Source organism: Protopterus annectens, chromosome 16.part0 (genome assembly GCF_019279795.1).
Source record: "Protopterus annectens isolate FY-2018-M chromosome 16.part0, PAN1.0, whole genome shotgun sequence".
Lineage (NCBI taxonomy): Eukaryota > Metazoa > Chordata > Ceratodontiformes > Protopteridae > Protopterus > Protopterus annectens.
The window spans coordinates 18,451,650-18,470,032 of NC_056750.1; the positions used below are offsets into that span (position 1 = coordinate 18,451,650).

Below are 18,383 nucleotides of genomic sequence, written 5' to 3' on the forward strand. Positions count from 1 at the left end.
ATCAGCACCCTGAGACTGGTGGACAACTGTTCTCCAACAGTGTTAATCTACAGGTAATGGCTGCCGAAAAACAAGTCTATCACTTCACAGAAGCATATTAAACTGCCATGGAGCTCAGATTGAAAGGAAGCTAATGGTCACTATTATTTTTATACTCTCTAAGCAGTGTTTTTGCTGTTTAGTGAGTGAAAAAAAAATAAAAGAAAGGTGTGTGGTTATGTCTATGTGTGCGAGTGCATGCATGCATGAATGTGAAAGCGAGACTGATTATTTTACACACACCGAGCAGTAGGGTTGCCACCTTTTCAAATGCCCAAAGTGGGACATTTTTTGTAGAAACGTCAGCTTTTGCAGGACAAAACATACCCTTGATCAGTACAAAGGATATAACTTCACGTTTTTGCCACAATAAAAGCTTATTCTTGTAGCATTTGAATTGCTTATGCTATTTCATATAACATTTAGGTGTTTCAGACAAAAAAAATAACTGTTTTATGCAACTATTACAGTAAACCTAGGAAATATTTTTGTCCTAAAATCTCAAGACATTTGCCATTTTTTAAATTTTATTCACAGGACACAACTGCCCAAACAGGGACTGTCCCTCGCAAAGTGGGACAGGCGGTAACCCTAACCTAGCAAGTGCTTTTGATGTAAAAAAGGAAAGTGTGCACGTGTGTGTGTGTGTGTGTGTGTGTGTGTGTGTGTGTGTGTGTGTGTGTGTGTGTGTGTGTGTGTGTGTGTGTGTCTGTGTGTGTGTGAGAGAGAGAGAGAGAGAGAGAGAGAGAGAGAGAGATTGATTGTGCAGCACCATCAGTTAAGAGGTATACATACCTCTGAACCTCTTTGCTCAAGAAATCTGGATAAAGCCTAAAATAAAGGGGGAACAAAGGCTCAAAAACGGAAAGAAATTTTAAACTTATTTATTTCAAAGAATAAGCAACGGGGTCACAAACATAGCCACTGGGAAGTAAAAAAACTAATAAAACAAAATAAAATGGATGTCAGCGCTTTTGCGTCTCTACCAGACGCTTCATCAGACTAACAACTCTCACACATTCGTTCAAATACTTATCAAGAAATACAGCATTACTCAATTAGCCAATCACAGAATCAAATGATTTGAAATGTGAAAAACTCCACTAAACAGACTACACATACACAAGGTATCGACTTGTATTGCCAATATGATGGAACTCGTATGTGCAGAATATAAAATATCTATAAAAACATACACTATGTGAGCATAAATAAGTGAATAAATTCTATTCATATACATCACTATATGAATATAGGCTGTATGTTAAGAAAAATGTGATGAGGTATCATGGTACCAACAGAGGGCAATGTAAGAAAAACATCAAACCAACTCTAGGAAATAAAAAAAATATATATAACACTATATAACTAAAACGCAGCAAAAAATATATATAAAAAAGTATGAGCTGTACTAATATACGTAAATGTATATTTATCATATATAAAATCAATCCCTGGACATAAAAATCCTAACATGACAATATATCCAATCTATGGTCAAGGTAAAAAAGGTCCGTCAATTAAAAAAGGTTTCAAAAAAAACTCCATCATTCAAGCCAAATGCCTTATCAGCTTGTAATCATATTACCCATTTCTTTTAAAGCTTCTCAGTATAGTTCTTAAAATTGCCTAGCCTCACACACTTAACAGGTCATATGACTAAAAACACAAACTTACGGGACACGTTGTTGTTTAGGACATGCCTAGCCAAAGCATTGCTCTCAGTTTCTTTAGTGATTGCATAGAAATGCTCTCTTACACATTCCCTATACAAATGCAGGACACTTTATGCAGTGTGCTAAATATACTAGATCCCTGGTCTTACAGTCGGCATAATGCTTAAACTCAAAAACTTTTGAGTAGTGGGCTGTATGAACCTGCTGCTAGTGGCCATATAAGCCCAACAGTTACAACTCCTACATCCAAACGTCCCTCTCCCATCTGACTGAACTCTGTTCACAGTGGCCCTGCCATAGCACAGCAGCCTCTTAAGTGACTTGTTCTTATATGCATAGCTGAGCCCATCACCGACTAACCTCATGATTTTCTCATCAGTCACGAGTATCCCCCAATGCTTTGACATATCACAGACAGCTTTATTATTAGTGGAAAATGGTAACACTATCCTACATCTATCACTCCAAGTAATATTATTCTCTCTTCCATCTCAGTCTTGACCTCCTCTGTCTCTGAAATATGGTCTTCCTCTATTACCCCTATCAATAAAATTTGTATCTCGTAAATGTGTATATTCTCCCTTCTTATAACCTCTAGCTATAAGCTCATTCTCCAACCCTCTCCGGGCTGTGTCGCATCTAGTGTCTATGCTCATGAGTCTTGAAACTCTTAATGCCTGCCCTTTAATTAAATTCCTATAATTGTGGGGAGGGTGCATACTGCTACGGTGTAACAAATTATTTCTTCTACATGTTTTTCTGTACAGTTCTGTTAGTAGAGTATCATCACATTTATGAACAAAAACATCCAACAACTCAGTCTCAAGGCTAGACTATTTTCCTGCAAACTTCAGAAAATCTGTCGTAGAATTAATATACTCTAAAATGTTTGTATTTCTAACTCAGAGCCACTGCAAATAAGAAAAACATCATCCACAAATCTTCTATAGTATGGAATATTCTGGGAGAACTTTATCTTGTTCAAAACAGAGTTAATTTCCCAATGTGCCATTACAATTTTAGCATATGAATTGGCACATGGAGTGCCCATGGCAACCCCCTTTTTGTGTAGATAATAATTCCCATCATATGAAATACCTTATTCAAAATCAGCTCTAGCAACAAATAGTCAAAATCATATCGCTCGACACACCATTAGTTGTTAAAAACAGTCTCACAAAATCAACACCAGTGTCATTAGGTAAAACTGTGAATAACTAGGTCACATCCAAGGTTACAAACAGTATTGATGCATTAAATTGTTCTGAAAAGGCATACTGTGACAAAGTACTTAAAGAAAATATTGAGTGTCCTTGATTATAGTGGGAGTGTTATCCACAATGGCTCCGAGTTGTTTTTCAACAAAAATAAGATAGAGACTCAGTAAGCCATCCCCTACTCGACCCGATCGGTCTAAGTGGGGGATTGATTAAATCTTTGTGCACTTTGGGAAGGCCTCTAAACATTGGAATACAGGGTATGTCTATCAAAAAGTAGTGGTACAGCCCTTGGTTAACATTGCTCATTAAAAAAAATCATATAAATTTGATTGTACATTCCTAATAATCTTATATAAATGTTTACCCAATAGATTCATATAACCATCAGCATCACTCAATAATGCATTCATTTTAGCACAGTACATCTCTCTATCTAAAATAACATCTGCCCCACCCTTGTCAGCAGGTCGAATAACGTTAACATTGCTTTGCAAATCTACCAATGTTTTATGTTCAGACATGGTCAAATTATAGAATTTATGGCATTTATTATCTACCTGTGCAAGGCTTAAAAAATCCTGCTCACAAGCCCTTTCAAACGCCTCCAGCACCGGATGCAATGGGGGTGTATAAGCAGTAGGCATTTTAAACTTAAAAGCATTGCTGTTATTATTACTGCCATAAATTAGCTTCAACATAACATTCCTACTAAACAATTTAACACTTAAAATACAGTCTACACAGTCTGTGTGCAAAGAGGGCATTAAAAAAAGAGACCTTTTTGTAGCAGTGATTCTTCTGCTTCACTCAAAAATACACTGGGAAATAGTTTATATTAACCCCGATTCATAAACTGCCCAGGTCTCGTCATTTAAACTGTCGACTCCACTCGGTCTTTGGATGTCTTACTTCTTTTCCTCCCTCTGCTCTAGGTGCGTGGGGGTGGCAGATGCTCTCTTATGGGGAGCGGAAATGTCGGAAAAACTGGTTGCACAGCTGTAGCAGTAATATTTTTAGTTTTCTTTCTAACGTCATTGACGACTGTGGTTAAAGTAGGTAGTGTCTCTGTAGTGGTTGCTGATCTCACTTCCTCTTCCCAGTCTCTCGTTGGTAAAGGAGCTGATTGGGTGTGAGAGGGAGGTTGGTCCCTTTCAAGAACACCTACCCTTTCTGAAAATCATGGGAGTTCCCATTCCAGCTTCTTCTTTTGCAAGTGTAATTTCTGTTCGAAAACAAATATCCATGTTCAAATTACTGAAAAACTAATTGCGTCTATCAGAGAATAAAGCAGCACAAACCTGCTGCTGTAAACCCATAACCTACGTTACAAGTTCATCTTCATTCATCATATGCTGTTCAATGAGTAATTTCATGTAGCAGAAACTCATCTCTATGTTGAGTTTTTGCCATTTAGCAAACAAATCAGGATACACCATACCAGATGTATGCATTTTCAGAATGCGAAGTTCCCTTGGCACTACTTTAAAACAGAAGCTTGCCTCAAGATGTTTGCATTGCCATTGGATCTTTTTTAGCTTAAGGATCTTGGTCTCTAGTTCTCGTGTCAACACGAATACATTCTCAGCATTTTCATTCACAATGGTACTGCTATCAATGCTACTTACATCATTAGCATTCAAAGTCAACAGGGGGTTATTCTGTGCTTGAAGCATACTTTTAAACCTGTACATCCTATTGAATTGGCTCAAACGATTCGGGTTATATTCCAACTCGAGTTCCACTCCTTCAACCATGCTCCTCCGACTCACAGAAGCAAAAAACTTATAAGACAAGACAGCAGTCAGAGAGTCGCTGTGTTTGTGACCCCTTTGTTTATTTTTTGGCATATTGTTTTTTTTTCTTTGGGGTGCTTAATTCTCCGAATGCTGTTTGTCGTATATGTTACTTATTTATTTAACATTTGTTTAATGTGAAACTCCGACTTGGAACAAAGCCAATTTTCAGTGCAGGCTGGGGAGAAATGCTCCAGACTCGCATCTTTTTAACGTGGGAGGAAACTGGACTACCCAGAGGAAACCCACACGAATGCAGGGAGAACATGCAGACTCCACATAGAAGGCACTCCAGCTAAGAATCAAACTGGAGAACCTCTTGCTGTGAGGCAAAAATGCTACCGCTGCGCCATCCAATTTAAATATTACGCTTATAAAATTACAAAGTTGCTTGAGTAACAGGATTTGTGTTAGCATTAATTTTCTGAAGGAAAAGTCTGAAAATCATATGTATGTCATTATTTAACAACTTCAATCCCCAATGATTGGCTACAAACCACACATTTTAAGAGTAAGGGACCACAAAAATGAAGTACATATCTGGATATTGAAAATGTTACATTTTGGATGTAGAATACTTACTCCAATACCATTTACATATACTACAGTAAGCTTGATACATTAGGAGGAGGAATTGTTTCACATCAAAAATAGATATAATACAAAAAATAATATGGTAATAAGAAAAATAAGTAAAACCGTTCTGCAGACAGACCATTGTCTAAGTGCAATAATGCCCTCCAGGATATGTGTGCGTGTGTGTGTTACTGTGTAAATAACGCCCTTCCAGGGTGCAAAGTCTCTCCCCACTTGTGGTGTTGGCCCTCATAGCACCCCCCACAGGCATTATTTACACAGTAACACGCACCTTGTTGGGTATTGCTTCCTTAAGGACTTTGAACGTCTGACAAAAAACTCTACAAAGATGAGTAACTCATCTAAATAAGGAAAAATGTCATAAGCATATTTTAGATGAACGACTGGTAATGGAGTCTGAAGGGTCATCATTTTGAATTTAGGTACTTTCACAAGCAGTTTGTGTAGGAAAGATTAACAACTGGTCTCCAGGAAAGCTTGTTCTTTGAAATCAGAAACAAATCCACTCCTCCAACAACACAACCATAACCAACTCACAAACCAAATTACTAGGTGTCACAACTGATAAACTAAAATTTGACCTTCACCTCTCTCAAACCATTAAAAAACACACACACACACACACACACATCAAACTAGGCTCTCTCTAATGAATTAATCTTTTTCTAACTAGTTAATCTAGACTAAACATCACCAGGACTCATCTTTTATCCACTCTTCTCTACACTTCTCCCATCTTTACAAAACCTTAACAAAACTGACACTACCAAACTGAGTCAGCCTACTACAAAATAGCCATGTTTGCCACTAGCTCCCCATATAGGTCCCACCAATGCTCTGCCCTACAACAAATAAATTGGCTAGAATTCCCACAACTCACCTATATCCACTTTACTCACTCAAAATTGTGAATGGGACGTTTAAGGTTAGAGAAAAAAGGGTTCACTTACCTTTCTGCAGGGGGCCAGGTCCCCCTGCACCATTGCAGGTTAAATCCACATGCTACGTGACCGCAGTACAGCGGAGGACTAGAAAATCTTCGGTTTTGCGCTTACGCATACAGCGCGGAATGGGAGATTTCCTTCGCAGTAGTGCAATCTTGGAGTAGGAATATTTAAGCAGGGGTGTGTGAAGCCCCCCTGCAAAAAACATTACAAAGGTGTACATTTTTTTTTTTATGTCCCCTTCATATTTTCAAGTTTCTTTAAACTCAAGATTCTGGCTTCGGGCTTATGAATTTTGTGTGTGTACAAACATGGCTCAAATATATAAATGTAATAACTTTCTCCTTTACACAAACGTGCCTATTATTTAATGTACTTGTCTCTAAACATTATGTAAAATCTACACTGTACCTGTCATTGTTATTCTTGTTTCTATTGTAGCTTTTCTCCCCGGGCCTCCGCTGAAAACGGGCTCACACCCAGATGGACTATCCCAGTCAACAAATGTAAAATAAAATTAAAATAAAATAAAATTCTGGAGAAGAAGTCTTCCTCCCTTTGGTCTAAAGGCGCTGGCAGCAACACTCCCACAATAAGCATATGTTGAAGAACCTTAGAAAAACTCTTGGTATAAAGGGAAGGGATGAATTCCCCTGAAAGGAGGTATGTGTATCCTGTGCCAGCTGTAATCCTCCTGAATCATTATAAGTACCAAAGAGTCTAAAAAAAGAAGTTATGTACTCACCATAACATTCCATCTGAGTAGGTAACTTCATTTGTCAGCAACTTGTGGGTATCGGATCCAACCTGGATCAGAGCCGGCAGCTTTCCAAGCTAGAGATCAGAGCTCCAAGCTCCTCCCCTTACTCATAATGCCCTGCCACCTCCTTCCAATCCCCAAATCACGTTTGCCCGTCTACATAATCTCACCATGACAAAGCAACAACCTGGGAATCCTAACCTAAGGATTACCAAATGACCTGGACAAACCATCCTAGTGATCAGGAAACCAAAGAAACAGGTTAGGTGCAAGGAGGGAGGGTCGGTTGCTGACAAATGAAGTTACCTACTCAGATGGAACATTATGGTGAGTACATAAGTTCTTTATCTGAAGTAGGAAACTTAATTTGATCATCAACCTGTGGGACAGAGTCCCCAGCTACCAAAATACTTTGGAGGTCCTCAAGGAAGGATATTCCTGAGCACTGCAGAGCCAAAAAACGCCCTTCCTCTAGACACTAAATCCAATTTATAGTGAGAGATAAAGGTATGAGAGGATGCCCAAGTAGCCGCAGAACAAATGTTATCCCATGGAATTCTTGACCAGAATGCAGCTGATGTAACCATAGAATGGGTAGAGTGAGCGTGAACCCCAAGTAGGTTCTGGCAAGCCAGATAGTTTATATATGAACAAAATGCAATTTGAAATCCATCTGCCCAGAGTCACCTTCAATACAGGCTTACCAAAGAAGGGTTTAGCAAAAGAGACAAATAGCTGATCAGACTTTCGGAAGGCCGCTGCTCCGTGTAAATAAAACTGTAACTGCCTATGAACATCTAACAAATGAAGTTTGTACTGCCCTTTGTTCTGATGGTTAGGGAAGAAAACTGGAAGATTAATGGACTGATTGATGTTCGTCTTGGAGGCCACTTCAGGTAGGAAAGATGGGTTAGTCCTGAGAGAGACCCTGTCCTTATGGAAAACCAGATAGGGGGCTTTGATACAGAGAGCTTGAAGCTCAGACACTCTTTTAGCTGAGGTAATGGCTACCAAAAAGGCAGTTTTCCAGAACAAGAATTTCAAATCAACAAAGGCTGCAGGTTCAAAAGGAGGTCCAGTTAGAGCTTGAAGGACCAAGGTTAGATCCCAAGGAAGAACGGGGTTCCTAACAGGGGGTCTCAAGAGAAACATACCTTTCAGAAAGGCCTTACAAATCTTGGTGGAAGCGAGGGGACTGAGATAATCTCCAATGTGAAAATGCCAGATGGCAGCCATTTGAACCTTTACAGTAGAGGAACTGGCCCCTTGCTGAAAAATATGTGATAGAAAATCGAGCACTGTTGGGATGGGAGCAGTGAAAGGGTCCAATTTCCTATGAGATGCCCAAATAGAAAACCGCTTCCATTTACTATTGTAAACCTTCCTGGTAGATGGCTTATGCACCACTACCAGGATAGATCTAACTGCAGACGAGATACCAGGAGTCCTAGCAACTAATGGAACTGGATCAACCATGCTGAGAGCTTGAGATCGACCAGGTTCAGGGGCTTCAATCCCGAAGGATGAGATATTAGATCCGGGATGGGATCCATGATCCAGAGAGGAGCTATAAGATTAGACCGCAGGCACGGGAACCAGGTTTGACTAGGCCAGAATGGGACTATGAGGATAATCTTGTTCCCCAACTGACGAGCTTTCTGTAAGAATTTTGTTATCAATGGAAGAGGATAAGCATACAGAAGACCGAGTGGCCAAGCATGAACTAGAGCGTCTCTGGGGCTCTCCTCCTGAGGGAATTAGAGCGAAAAACTCGCTGCACTTTGCGTTGGAAGGAGACGCGAAGAGATCGCAGCAAGGCTGACCCCACTTGCAGAAGATCTGTTTCGCTACTAAGGGATTCAGAGACCACTCGTAAGGCGAGAGGATGGTTCAACTCAGTTTGTCCGCTAGGATGTTGGACCGACCTGGAATGTGCATTGCTAACAGAAAATGGTTGGTGGATATCGCTCAATCCCAAACTCTCATGGCTTCTCAACAAAGAGGGTAAGACCTGGTCCCCCCTGTTTGTTGATGTACCAGACCACAGACATGTTGTCTGACTGAATCACAATAGTCCCTGTAGGGAGAAAGGCATGAAGGGCTTGCAATGCTAGAAGCACCGCTCTCATCTCCAGAACACTGATATGCAGAACGGTCTCTGTCCGAGTCCATGTACCTTGAACAGTTCTGCCCTCATAATGCCCCCCCCCCCACCCAAGGCGAGAAGCATCCGTGGTCACCGTGGCTTGGGGTGGCTGCTTAACAAACAGTCGCCCTTCCCGAAGCTCTTGGGAGTGGAGCCACCACAAGAGAGAATTCCTGCACACACTCAGAGGAATCGGCAAGTCCAACGGATGGTGAAGGATGGACCACTGGACCTGTAATGTCCACTGGAGAATCCTCATGTGCAAGAGGGCTAAGGGCGCGAGGTTGATTGCCGCTGCCATGGACCCTAGAGCTCTCAGGACCAACTCCGCTGACGAGGCAGATGACTGGAGAAGGGCTAAAACGTGTAAGGTCAAACTGCGAAATCTGTCTGACGTCAAGAAGGCCTTGGTCTGAAGTGTGTCTACCCTGGCCCCTATGAACTCCAAGACTTGAACTGGTTGGAGGGATGACTTCTTCAAGTTTATGGTGATCTCCAAATGGGACGCTAGAAGTAGAAAACAATCCCTGCCTAAGCAGAGTAGATGGCTGGTGGGGGCAATCAGGAGCCAGTCGTCTAGGTAAGAAAAAACCTGTATTCCTTGAAGCCTCAGGCGGGACGCTACAACTGCCATGACCTTGGTGAACACCCTGGGGGCTGTGGTGAGACCGAAGGGTAGGACCCTGAACTGGTAATGACTGGCCCTAACCGGAAGCGGAGAAACCTCCTGGAACGCCTGTCCATGAGAATGTGATAGTACGCATCCTTGAGGTCTATGGAGCACATCCAGTCCTTCTCCTGCAGCAGGGGGAGAATGGATTGAAGCGTGACCATCCGGAACTTTTCCTTGGCAATGAAGAGGTTCATTGTTGAAAGGTCGAGGATCGGCCTTAAGTCCCCCGTCTTCTTTTGGCACCAAAAAGAACCTGGAGTAGTTGCCTAACCCGGACTGGTCTGCGGGGGACGTGCTGGATGGCTCTTTTTTCTAGCAGCTTCTCCACCTCTAAAGCTGCAGCCTCCCTCTGACTGGGTGGGTACAGCGGGGAGACGCCGCGACTGAGTAGGCAGATTTATGAAAGGGATAGAATAACCTCTGGATATTATTTGAAGCACCCAGCGATCTAATGTTATGGACTCCCACTGGGCCGAGTGCTTCGAAAAATGCCCCCTGGCTGCCTCCAGAGAGGAGCAGTCGGGCAACCCCTCAGGGCTGCTGCGTGGGTCGATCAGAAAAGTGTTCCCGCGACCCAACATTTTTTGCCCCCCCCCCACTGCCTCTGGGCCGGCGTCCACCTTGTCCCCCTCTGCCTCTGAAGGACGAAGGGTCCAGAGCGTAACGGGACTGCTGAGACTTCCGGAACCACATCTTCTTTTGTCCTCTCTGGTTCCTAGAAAAGGACCTTTGAGGAGCCGAGAAGCGGACTCTGGCAGACAGCGCCTTCCCAGCTTTTTCACTTTGAACCAATGTGTTGCGGACAGTCTTCCCAAACAGAGTAGAACCGAAGGGTGCATTCGCGAAGGACGCCTTGAAAGGTTCCGCAAAGTCACAAAGCCAGAGCCAAGCGTGATGCCTTAAGGCAATACCGGACCCGCTGGCTCTAGCGGCTCCTTCCATGGCATGGGAAAGTAGCCGCATAGACGTGTTCGAAACAGATTTGAGAGTGGCCATGTGAGTCGAGAAGGTCCGTTTGTCCTTGGCAGACATGGACTCAGCATATTCTTTCACCAGATCCCACTGAAGTCTAATTACATTGGCCAAGTAATTCAGCGCCCTTATAGAAAAGGTAGCTGAAGCAAACATCCGCTTCCTGATACGATCCACAGTTCAAAACTCCTTATCAGGGGGATGGCTCGAGGAACTATCCTGAGCGAGTTCCTTCTTGGTGGCTGCTGCCACCACCATGGCATCTACCGGGGAACCCCTACTCTAAGCCGTCCTATCCACGGGGGGACTGAGAATCCTATCTGTCTTCCTGGGGATCGGCTCTACAGTGTCCGGTTCCTTCCATGCCCTGGTAGTGATGAGATCAACCAGAGGGTCGGCCGGAGGGGACACCTAAGATGTAGACGGGCCTGCGAACACCTCCAGAAACACAGACTCATTCGAGGAAGGCTTTTGGGCTGACCACCCCCCTTTCAGGTGAAGCATTTCCATAATGTCTCCAAAGGAGACGTCATCGGGGAGTGACCTGGGGGAGCCTTCCCCTTCTTCCAAATCGGTGTCCTCCGTGAGGGACTCAGGGGAGTCCAAGTGCCTCCTCTTACACTTTCGTTTGTGAGGGACCTCAGTGGGACTGTCCGAGGAGGGCTCACTAACAGGGCCGTGTTCTGCCACTGGAACGGGCTGGGGCGTCAACTCAGGGTGTCCCTGGGACTGGATGATGGAAGACAAGCCCAGCTGCAAGGGAGTGGGGGCTGGATCCGAAGAAAGAATAGGGGGTCTTGAACCTCTCAAGAGAGTCCTTTCCACCACGTCGAAAGCCGAGGGTGAACCAATCTCTCTGGGCTCCATGGTTAACACCCTCAGATCCGGCGCGGGGATCAGCGTCGGAGCTGAAGCACTTGGACCCGAGAGGGACGTGTGCTCCGACCGAAACGTTGCCGAAGACACACTGGGCCCCCCCCCCAGATCCGACGCATGGCTCACAGCTCCGAGAGCTCAGATCCGAAAGGGGATCCGAGAAACTCGAGGGCATGGCCGGCGTTGAGGTAACTATAACAGTCAGTGCTGAAACCCCGGCCCCGGGACTCTTCGGATCAGACGGCTCCGAAACCAGATAATGGATTGGAGAAGGAGCTATTGGGGCAAAAAGTGGGGCTGAACTCCCCACCCCGGAGGGGGGGGGGGCAGCAGCACTCCCATCTGCATCTGGGTTTGGAGAAAACAACGCATCATCCGGTCCATATCAGTGTCAGAGAGACTGCGGGTCGACCTAGAAGAGGCCGCGAAGCTGACCTGGAGGGCTGCCGCAACAACCTCGAAGATGGTCAGGCCTCCTCCTCCAGCTCCAGTGAGAAGCGTGGAGAACAGAGCCGAGGGGAGGAAGGCCCGAAAATCTTCTGAGATGAGGAGAGCAGCTTCGCAGGCGGGGCCAAGGGGGCAGAGTCGGCTCGCCGCTTGTGGCTCCTATGCCTATCTTTCTCCCTCTCTCTTTCTCCCCTCTCCTTCCTAGAGTCCCTCTCTCCCTGAGAAGAAATGGGAGGTGGAGTCCCAGCCAGGGGAGAGGGAACAGGCTGAACAGCCGCGGCAACGGCCATAGCCACTGAGGGAGAGGAGGAGGAAGCAGACTCAGAGGGAAGAAGACCCACCAGAATCAGCTTATTCCTCCTATCTCTCAGGGCCCTGGGGTTAAAAGCTGCACAAATTTGTCAGTCTGAAGACAAGTGCAATACCCCCAGGCTGAGGACGCACTGAGTGTGGCCATCCGCTGGGGAAAGCTTATGACCACACTCAGTGCACTTAGAAAAAATGGCCTTAGAGGCCTTGGCCATTATCCCACACACACACACCTCACACAAACACCTAAGGGGAAAAAACGGGGGAGTACTAGGCTTTAAACTAAAAGGAATGGTAGAGGGGTTTAAACTAAGGAGTTAACCGATCACACACACAAAAACTAATAAGATTTTAAAACTTACAGATCGCCTAACGCTAGGAGCTCGAGAAACCAGTGCTTGATAAAGCCGAGGCAAATGAGATCTGGGGATTGGAAGGAGGTGGCAGGGCATTGTGGGTAAGGGGGAGGAGCTTGGAACTCAGATCTCTAGCTTGGAAAGCTGCCGGCTCGGATCCAGGTCGGATCAGATATCCACAGGTTGATGATCAAATGAAGTTTCCTACTTCAGATCAATCTATTGCCAAAGGGAAGGGTGGAGAGCCAGTCTACCAGGCAGGAGGAGAGGGGGGATGGAATGCTGGCACAGTCATTACGAAGACTTAGTCTGTCCACTTTTTATGAAAGGGCCCCCACCTTTTTTTTTGTGCTCCATTCCTGCCATTTCTTTGTTCCTGGTTTGCCCGCAAATGGCAAGGAACTTGTAAAATCTTAGTAACTCCCTTAATTAATTTTTCTCCATCATCAAACAGCAGACCATTAAAACCTCCTGGTCTGTAGAGTTTAAGATCTTAGACTTCAACAAAAAACTTTTCAGTATGTATCTAGGCACACCTTCAAAAAGAGTAAGAGTAGTAGTGGCCCCAGACACACTGCCTGCAGTCTTAACATACCTTTCAAAGCATGTTTAGACACCAGGTTAGAAATAGTAGAATGCACACAGGGTTTACCTACTGAAGGAAGTGTGGCAAAGGCAGTCCCTCAAGCTGTCAAAACCTGACATGACAGACTGGAAATAGCTCAGTAAGCCTGTATAACACCTAATTATCCGCTGGTGTATGGTTCATATTAGTGTTCTGCCTTTTTTTTGGGGGGGGGGGGGACACTGAAAGCAGCATTTAACACATCCTCTAATGCTGACATAGCATGAGGAATGGGTGTACCATGAGTCAAAATCCACTTGCAGCATACCATAACATCTCAGTTTAGATGGAATAGCCTCGTTTCCACAAAAATACATCATTTATATGGAACTAGTCTTTAACTCCATCATAGAAAGTTCTGTTTTGTTTTGTTTTTTTTTTTTTGTTTTTTTTATAAACTTTCTTCTGAATTAGAGTTTGGGGCTTGAGAGTCAAACAAAGAGAAGACCCTCCTCTGTCTCTGTCAGAAATCTCAGAGAGATTTTCATCAGGAACAGCTGAAGAGATCTTGTTTGACCCCTGGTCCACTGTGGCCAGCAAGTCTACACCACAAGGATTTGAATAAACCAGTAAGTGGCCTGAGGAATCCGCAACAACTGCAGTCACCTACCATCAGCTGAGACATTGACAGTGGCCCCACATCTGATGTCGGGGGTTCATGTTTCAACTGTTTTTTTTTTTTTCTTTTAGGTACATTGGAAAAAGGAACAGCAGGACTGGTGTAAGAATCCATTTTGTAGCCAAGGAAGAAGCCTAACTGCCAGTAAGCATTAGAAGAGTCAACTGGAAGATAAGCAGACACGTAACGCACACACACACAGACAGACAGACGCACAGACAGACGCACAGACAGACAGACGCACAGACAGACAGACGCACAGACACACACACACACACACACACTTCCCTCCAAAGCTCCTCAAATTTCAGAAGCAAAAGCAGAAGCAGTACACAAAAATCATGACAGAGCTCAAAGTCCTTTTCATGAAAATGCACTGACAGAAAACAAGAAATGAAGAAAAAATGTCAGGAAGCATACTGAAGCACCAACGATAAAATACATTTCCAATCCTGAAACATAGTTCACAATGCATAAATATAACACCTTCAAGTAAAATGTCTCAAGCAGTAAAATAATGAAGGCAAGTGAAGTCACAAAGTGTATAAAAGCACCAAAACACAGTTTCAATTTTGTAAAAAATTCCAGGCTTTACATCCTTAGATTTTAGTTAAAATGTCTCAAAAGCGGTTAATTTTTTTCACAAAATCAGTCCCAGTATTCGGTAAAAAGCCCTGTTCTAAAAATAGCAGCTTCTGACCAGAAACTTCTGATATTGATAACAACTGCCAGCATTCTTCAAAAAAACAGAAGATGCATCAAAAATATTTAAAGACATTATTTTCTGTGTGGAAGGATTCCCTCATGGGGGTCAAATCTGCCAGAAATCAAGCCTGCAGCTAGTTGCTGCTTTCTCTGAAGCTTCTAGCCTGTTGCCGTTTCCTCTGAAGCCTCAGCAGTTATTCCTTGAGACTGCAAGAAATTCTGAAGTAATCTTTACTCAGAATGCCAGTTTCCCTCCACAAATGGGCTGGCCATTCAGCACTCAGAGTGAAGATGTGGGAGAGAGTCAGAGTTTTGAGAAGCTAGCCATGACACAACCCATATAGATAAAAGCTACTGGGTTAGTCAGAATAATGAACATTGCATTTTTGGCAGTTACTTTTGGATATGCCAGACTCATCTGAATATGAGGCAATCCCCCCCACATTTTCTGATTTTGAACTGCTGTCATTACAAGTATTAAAGGTAATGTTGCCTCTGTGTTAGCTAAGGGATGTATATTTCACTTCAGTCAACACTTTTGACTTAAGATCCAATCCCTTGACTTGGGGTTACTGTATGGTTGCAATGCTGGTTTAGCTGTCTGTTAAACAGTTAATGACTTTGCTGTGTGTGTGTGTGTGTGTGTGTGTGTGTGTGTGTGTGTGTGTGTGTGTGTGTGTGCGTGTGCGTGTGCGTGTGCGTGTTTGAAAAAAATAAATATGTACGTGCATGTGTAAAACAAATAAATATGCGTGTGTGTGTGTGTGTGTGTGTGTGTGTGTGTGTGTGTGTGTGTGTGTACATTGTGGCACCGTGGTTGTTGACCCTGGGAAACATACTACTTGTGGCGGTATGCAACCTTTAAGGACTGCCTTTAGCAGACTGAATGGAAGGGAAATACAAAGAAATGCTTTAAATGACAAGTAACAGGAAGGAGGTGCCTTCTGGGACAGACATGGCCACAATCACTTGACAATATCATGTTGCTGACCTTTGAGTCGACAAAAAGTTCAGGGGTCACCACGGACCTGTGTGTGAAGGACAAAGGTATTCTGGAAAATGCCATTAAAACGGGAAATGGAATAAGAGCATTGCCCTTGTCTGTATTGCAAGGCTAAGCTGAAGAGAAATAACTAGTACCTTTAAGTTCTGCTTAAGTTACTGACCACTTACGACAAAAAATTTATTCAAGGGACACAAATTCTGTTGCTCATCACACTGAATACTGGAAAAAAACATTTAACGCATTAATGACCATTCTTTTATGTTACTCCTTACTTTTCAGTCCGCCTTGTAAATAAACCTCCACTTGAAAAGCTGGTGACAGAGACTGGCTTAGAACTACAAGCACTGCAAACTGCAAAATATTACCAACTATTTATCTAATTAGCAGTTCTGTACCCATCTACATGTACATTTTACAGGACAACATTATCCCAAGTAGTTACTAGCAATCTATATACACAGATACAATACAGGAAACATTACAGACTTTTTTCAGGCACATTAGAACCACCCGCTAAAACAGCAGCAGCTCAGAAACAGTCACCTACCTTCCTTACTTCTGCCTCCAATCGTTTGTCATTTGGATGTGAGCTGTGTTTCGCCCAATTGTTTACAGCTGCTTCAAGTGGTTTGTCTGGCACATCAGCATCTTCAAAGTTAACAAAGATGGCGTTGTGAGGTCGCCGTGCCCTACTTAGTCCAATCAGGTTTTCACTTGATAACTGAGGAGTATTGTAGCCTTCCCTGGCAGAGAACAATTTAACATCTCTTCACTGTTTGAAAAATTTGCAATAATACAACAGTTTATGCATTTAAACTTTGACAATAAGTTGGTCCCAGAAGGACAAAATTCAGTCACTGCTGAATTTCAAATAACTATTGTTGCATTTTTTTCTGGAAGAGACTTTAAAGCTTTTGTGTCTATGAAATGCTTAAGTACATCATCAAACAAAAAGTGTGGCGGTGAACAAAACACTTACAACCCAAAAAGTAAACCAAAAGCAAGTTTTAGGTCCAGAGAACCAAAAAGTATAAACTGCCACAACAGAACAGCTGTATGTAGCTTTATTAAAAGGTAGTCAAGGACCAGAACATTTTAAAAAGTGCTTTTGTCTGACAAATCAACATACGGACTTCATCAGGACCAAATCTATTTAAAGATGCATAAAAATCACAGGACACAGATAGACCAGTCCTCAACAGAGTTAAGTTCACAAAGGGCCACACACAACTTGATTTTGGTGCGCTTGTTGGGTTCAAAGTCCATCATCACACACCATCCATACCCCATTCTAATCTTCCACTTTGTTGTGGCAATTACTGTCCCCACAGATCTCAACGGTGCACTAAAGAGCAAACAAACCATGTTACTCTTTCTTACTTTTTATTCTTCAAATAACTTTAAAAGGGAATTATAGGTCTTATTTGGTCATTCTATGGTCAGCCAGACAGACAATTTGACTTCTCATGTCACTTACCAGCTTTTAAAATAGTACAAACATTCATATTTAGAATATTCTCATTAGTTTGTGTGGATACATTTTCATCCTACCTTAAGACATAAATATGCAGGTTGCTGTGAAGGACAGTGCCTTCCACGCTTTTCTGTATGAACGTGTTTCTTTAATTAATTGAGGAGGTCTCTGCACTACCTATTTACAACAAATGTCAAAGGAAAAAAATGTCCAGAATAGCAAAGGGTTTTGCAAGTGGTGAGGCCAAAATGGGAAGGCCCCAATATGGTTCAAAGGGAATTCTCCAAGCAAATCTGAAAAACAGTGCAGCAAAACAGATGCAGGCCTTACACACTGTACAGGCAGAAGGTGACCAAAAGTGATCACCAAAGGGATGAATGCGTGCATGCTACATTGCATGGGGGCACCAAAGCTCCAGCTCTTCTTAGTCGCTTACCGTCTGCTCATAGGTGACCTATGCCTGACCTATAGGGCCATGTCAAACCCTGAACTAATGGACATGCTTCACCTCAAAAAAAACGAGATCCCTCAGAACCACTCGTTCTAGCAACTTGAACCTATGTACAACAATAAACAGGACATGTTGGAGGGATAGATTCCTGTCCCAGCGACTCCCCTCACTCTGGAATAGAATCCCAATCCATATTCGACAAAGCTCCTCTCTTACCCTCTTCAAGAGAAATCTTGATGGGTGGATGGGTAATCGTAAGTTCTACCCTGGGATCACTTCAGGAGCCCTGTTGACAGAGGCCCAGGTTACTAATCTAATGGGAAGGCGAACGCCATCACTCTGTGGCTAGGCTTATAAATGCCCATGGGCAGATAGCCTAGTACTTACCTATGAACCTATGACAGACAACCTGTGTGGCAGCAAGCAGAAGCAAGGAAATGACAGACAGATGCCAGAAGAGGAGGATAGTAGGTAGCACTCTCAGAAGTGCTACATACACTGGCAGCCAGCATGAAGAGGAAAGACAGGACAACAGGACTGGGGGAGTACAATAACTGCATGCTGCACCTAATAAAGCATAAAGGCTTTGATCTGGTAGGAGGATGGGGAGATCCAGCGGTCAGGTCAGCTGTATGCAAGGCCAGAATGGACAGCAGAATTCAGTGCTACACTACAAACATACACTACATCTTTGA

The 18,383-nt window shown here is 43.4% G+C and overlaps 2 protein-coding genes across 2 annotated transcripts in view; both read right to left on the reverse strand.

The window, feature by feature from the left end:
* Positions 1 to 17,053, reverse strand: part of GTF3C5 (general transcription factor IIIC subunit 5) — a 761,534-nt gene extending 744,481 nt beyond the window's left edge. Inside the window, exons 1-2 of the mRNA XM_044058829.1 lie at positions 16,953 to 17,053; positions 16,311 to 16,506 (exon numbers count right to left, since the gene is read on the reverse strand). Of these exons, the coding sequence (XP_043914764.1) occupies positions 16,311 to 16,506; positions 16,953 to 17,053 (297 nt within the window). The remainder of the gene's footprint in view (positions 1 to 16,310; positions 16,507 to 16,952) is intronic.
* Position 17,054: 1 nt separating this feature from the next.
* LOC122791053 (hamartin-like) overlaps positions 17,055 to 18,383 on the reverse strand; it is a 569,544-nt gene continuing 568,215 nt past the window's right edge. The window contains exon 5 of the mRNA XM_044058830.1: positions 17,055 to 17,108. Coding sequence (XP_043914765.1) covers positions 17,055 to 17,108 — 54 coding nt within the window. The remainder of the gene's footprint in view (positions 17,109 to 18,383) is intronic.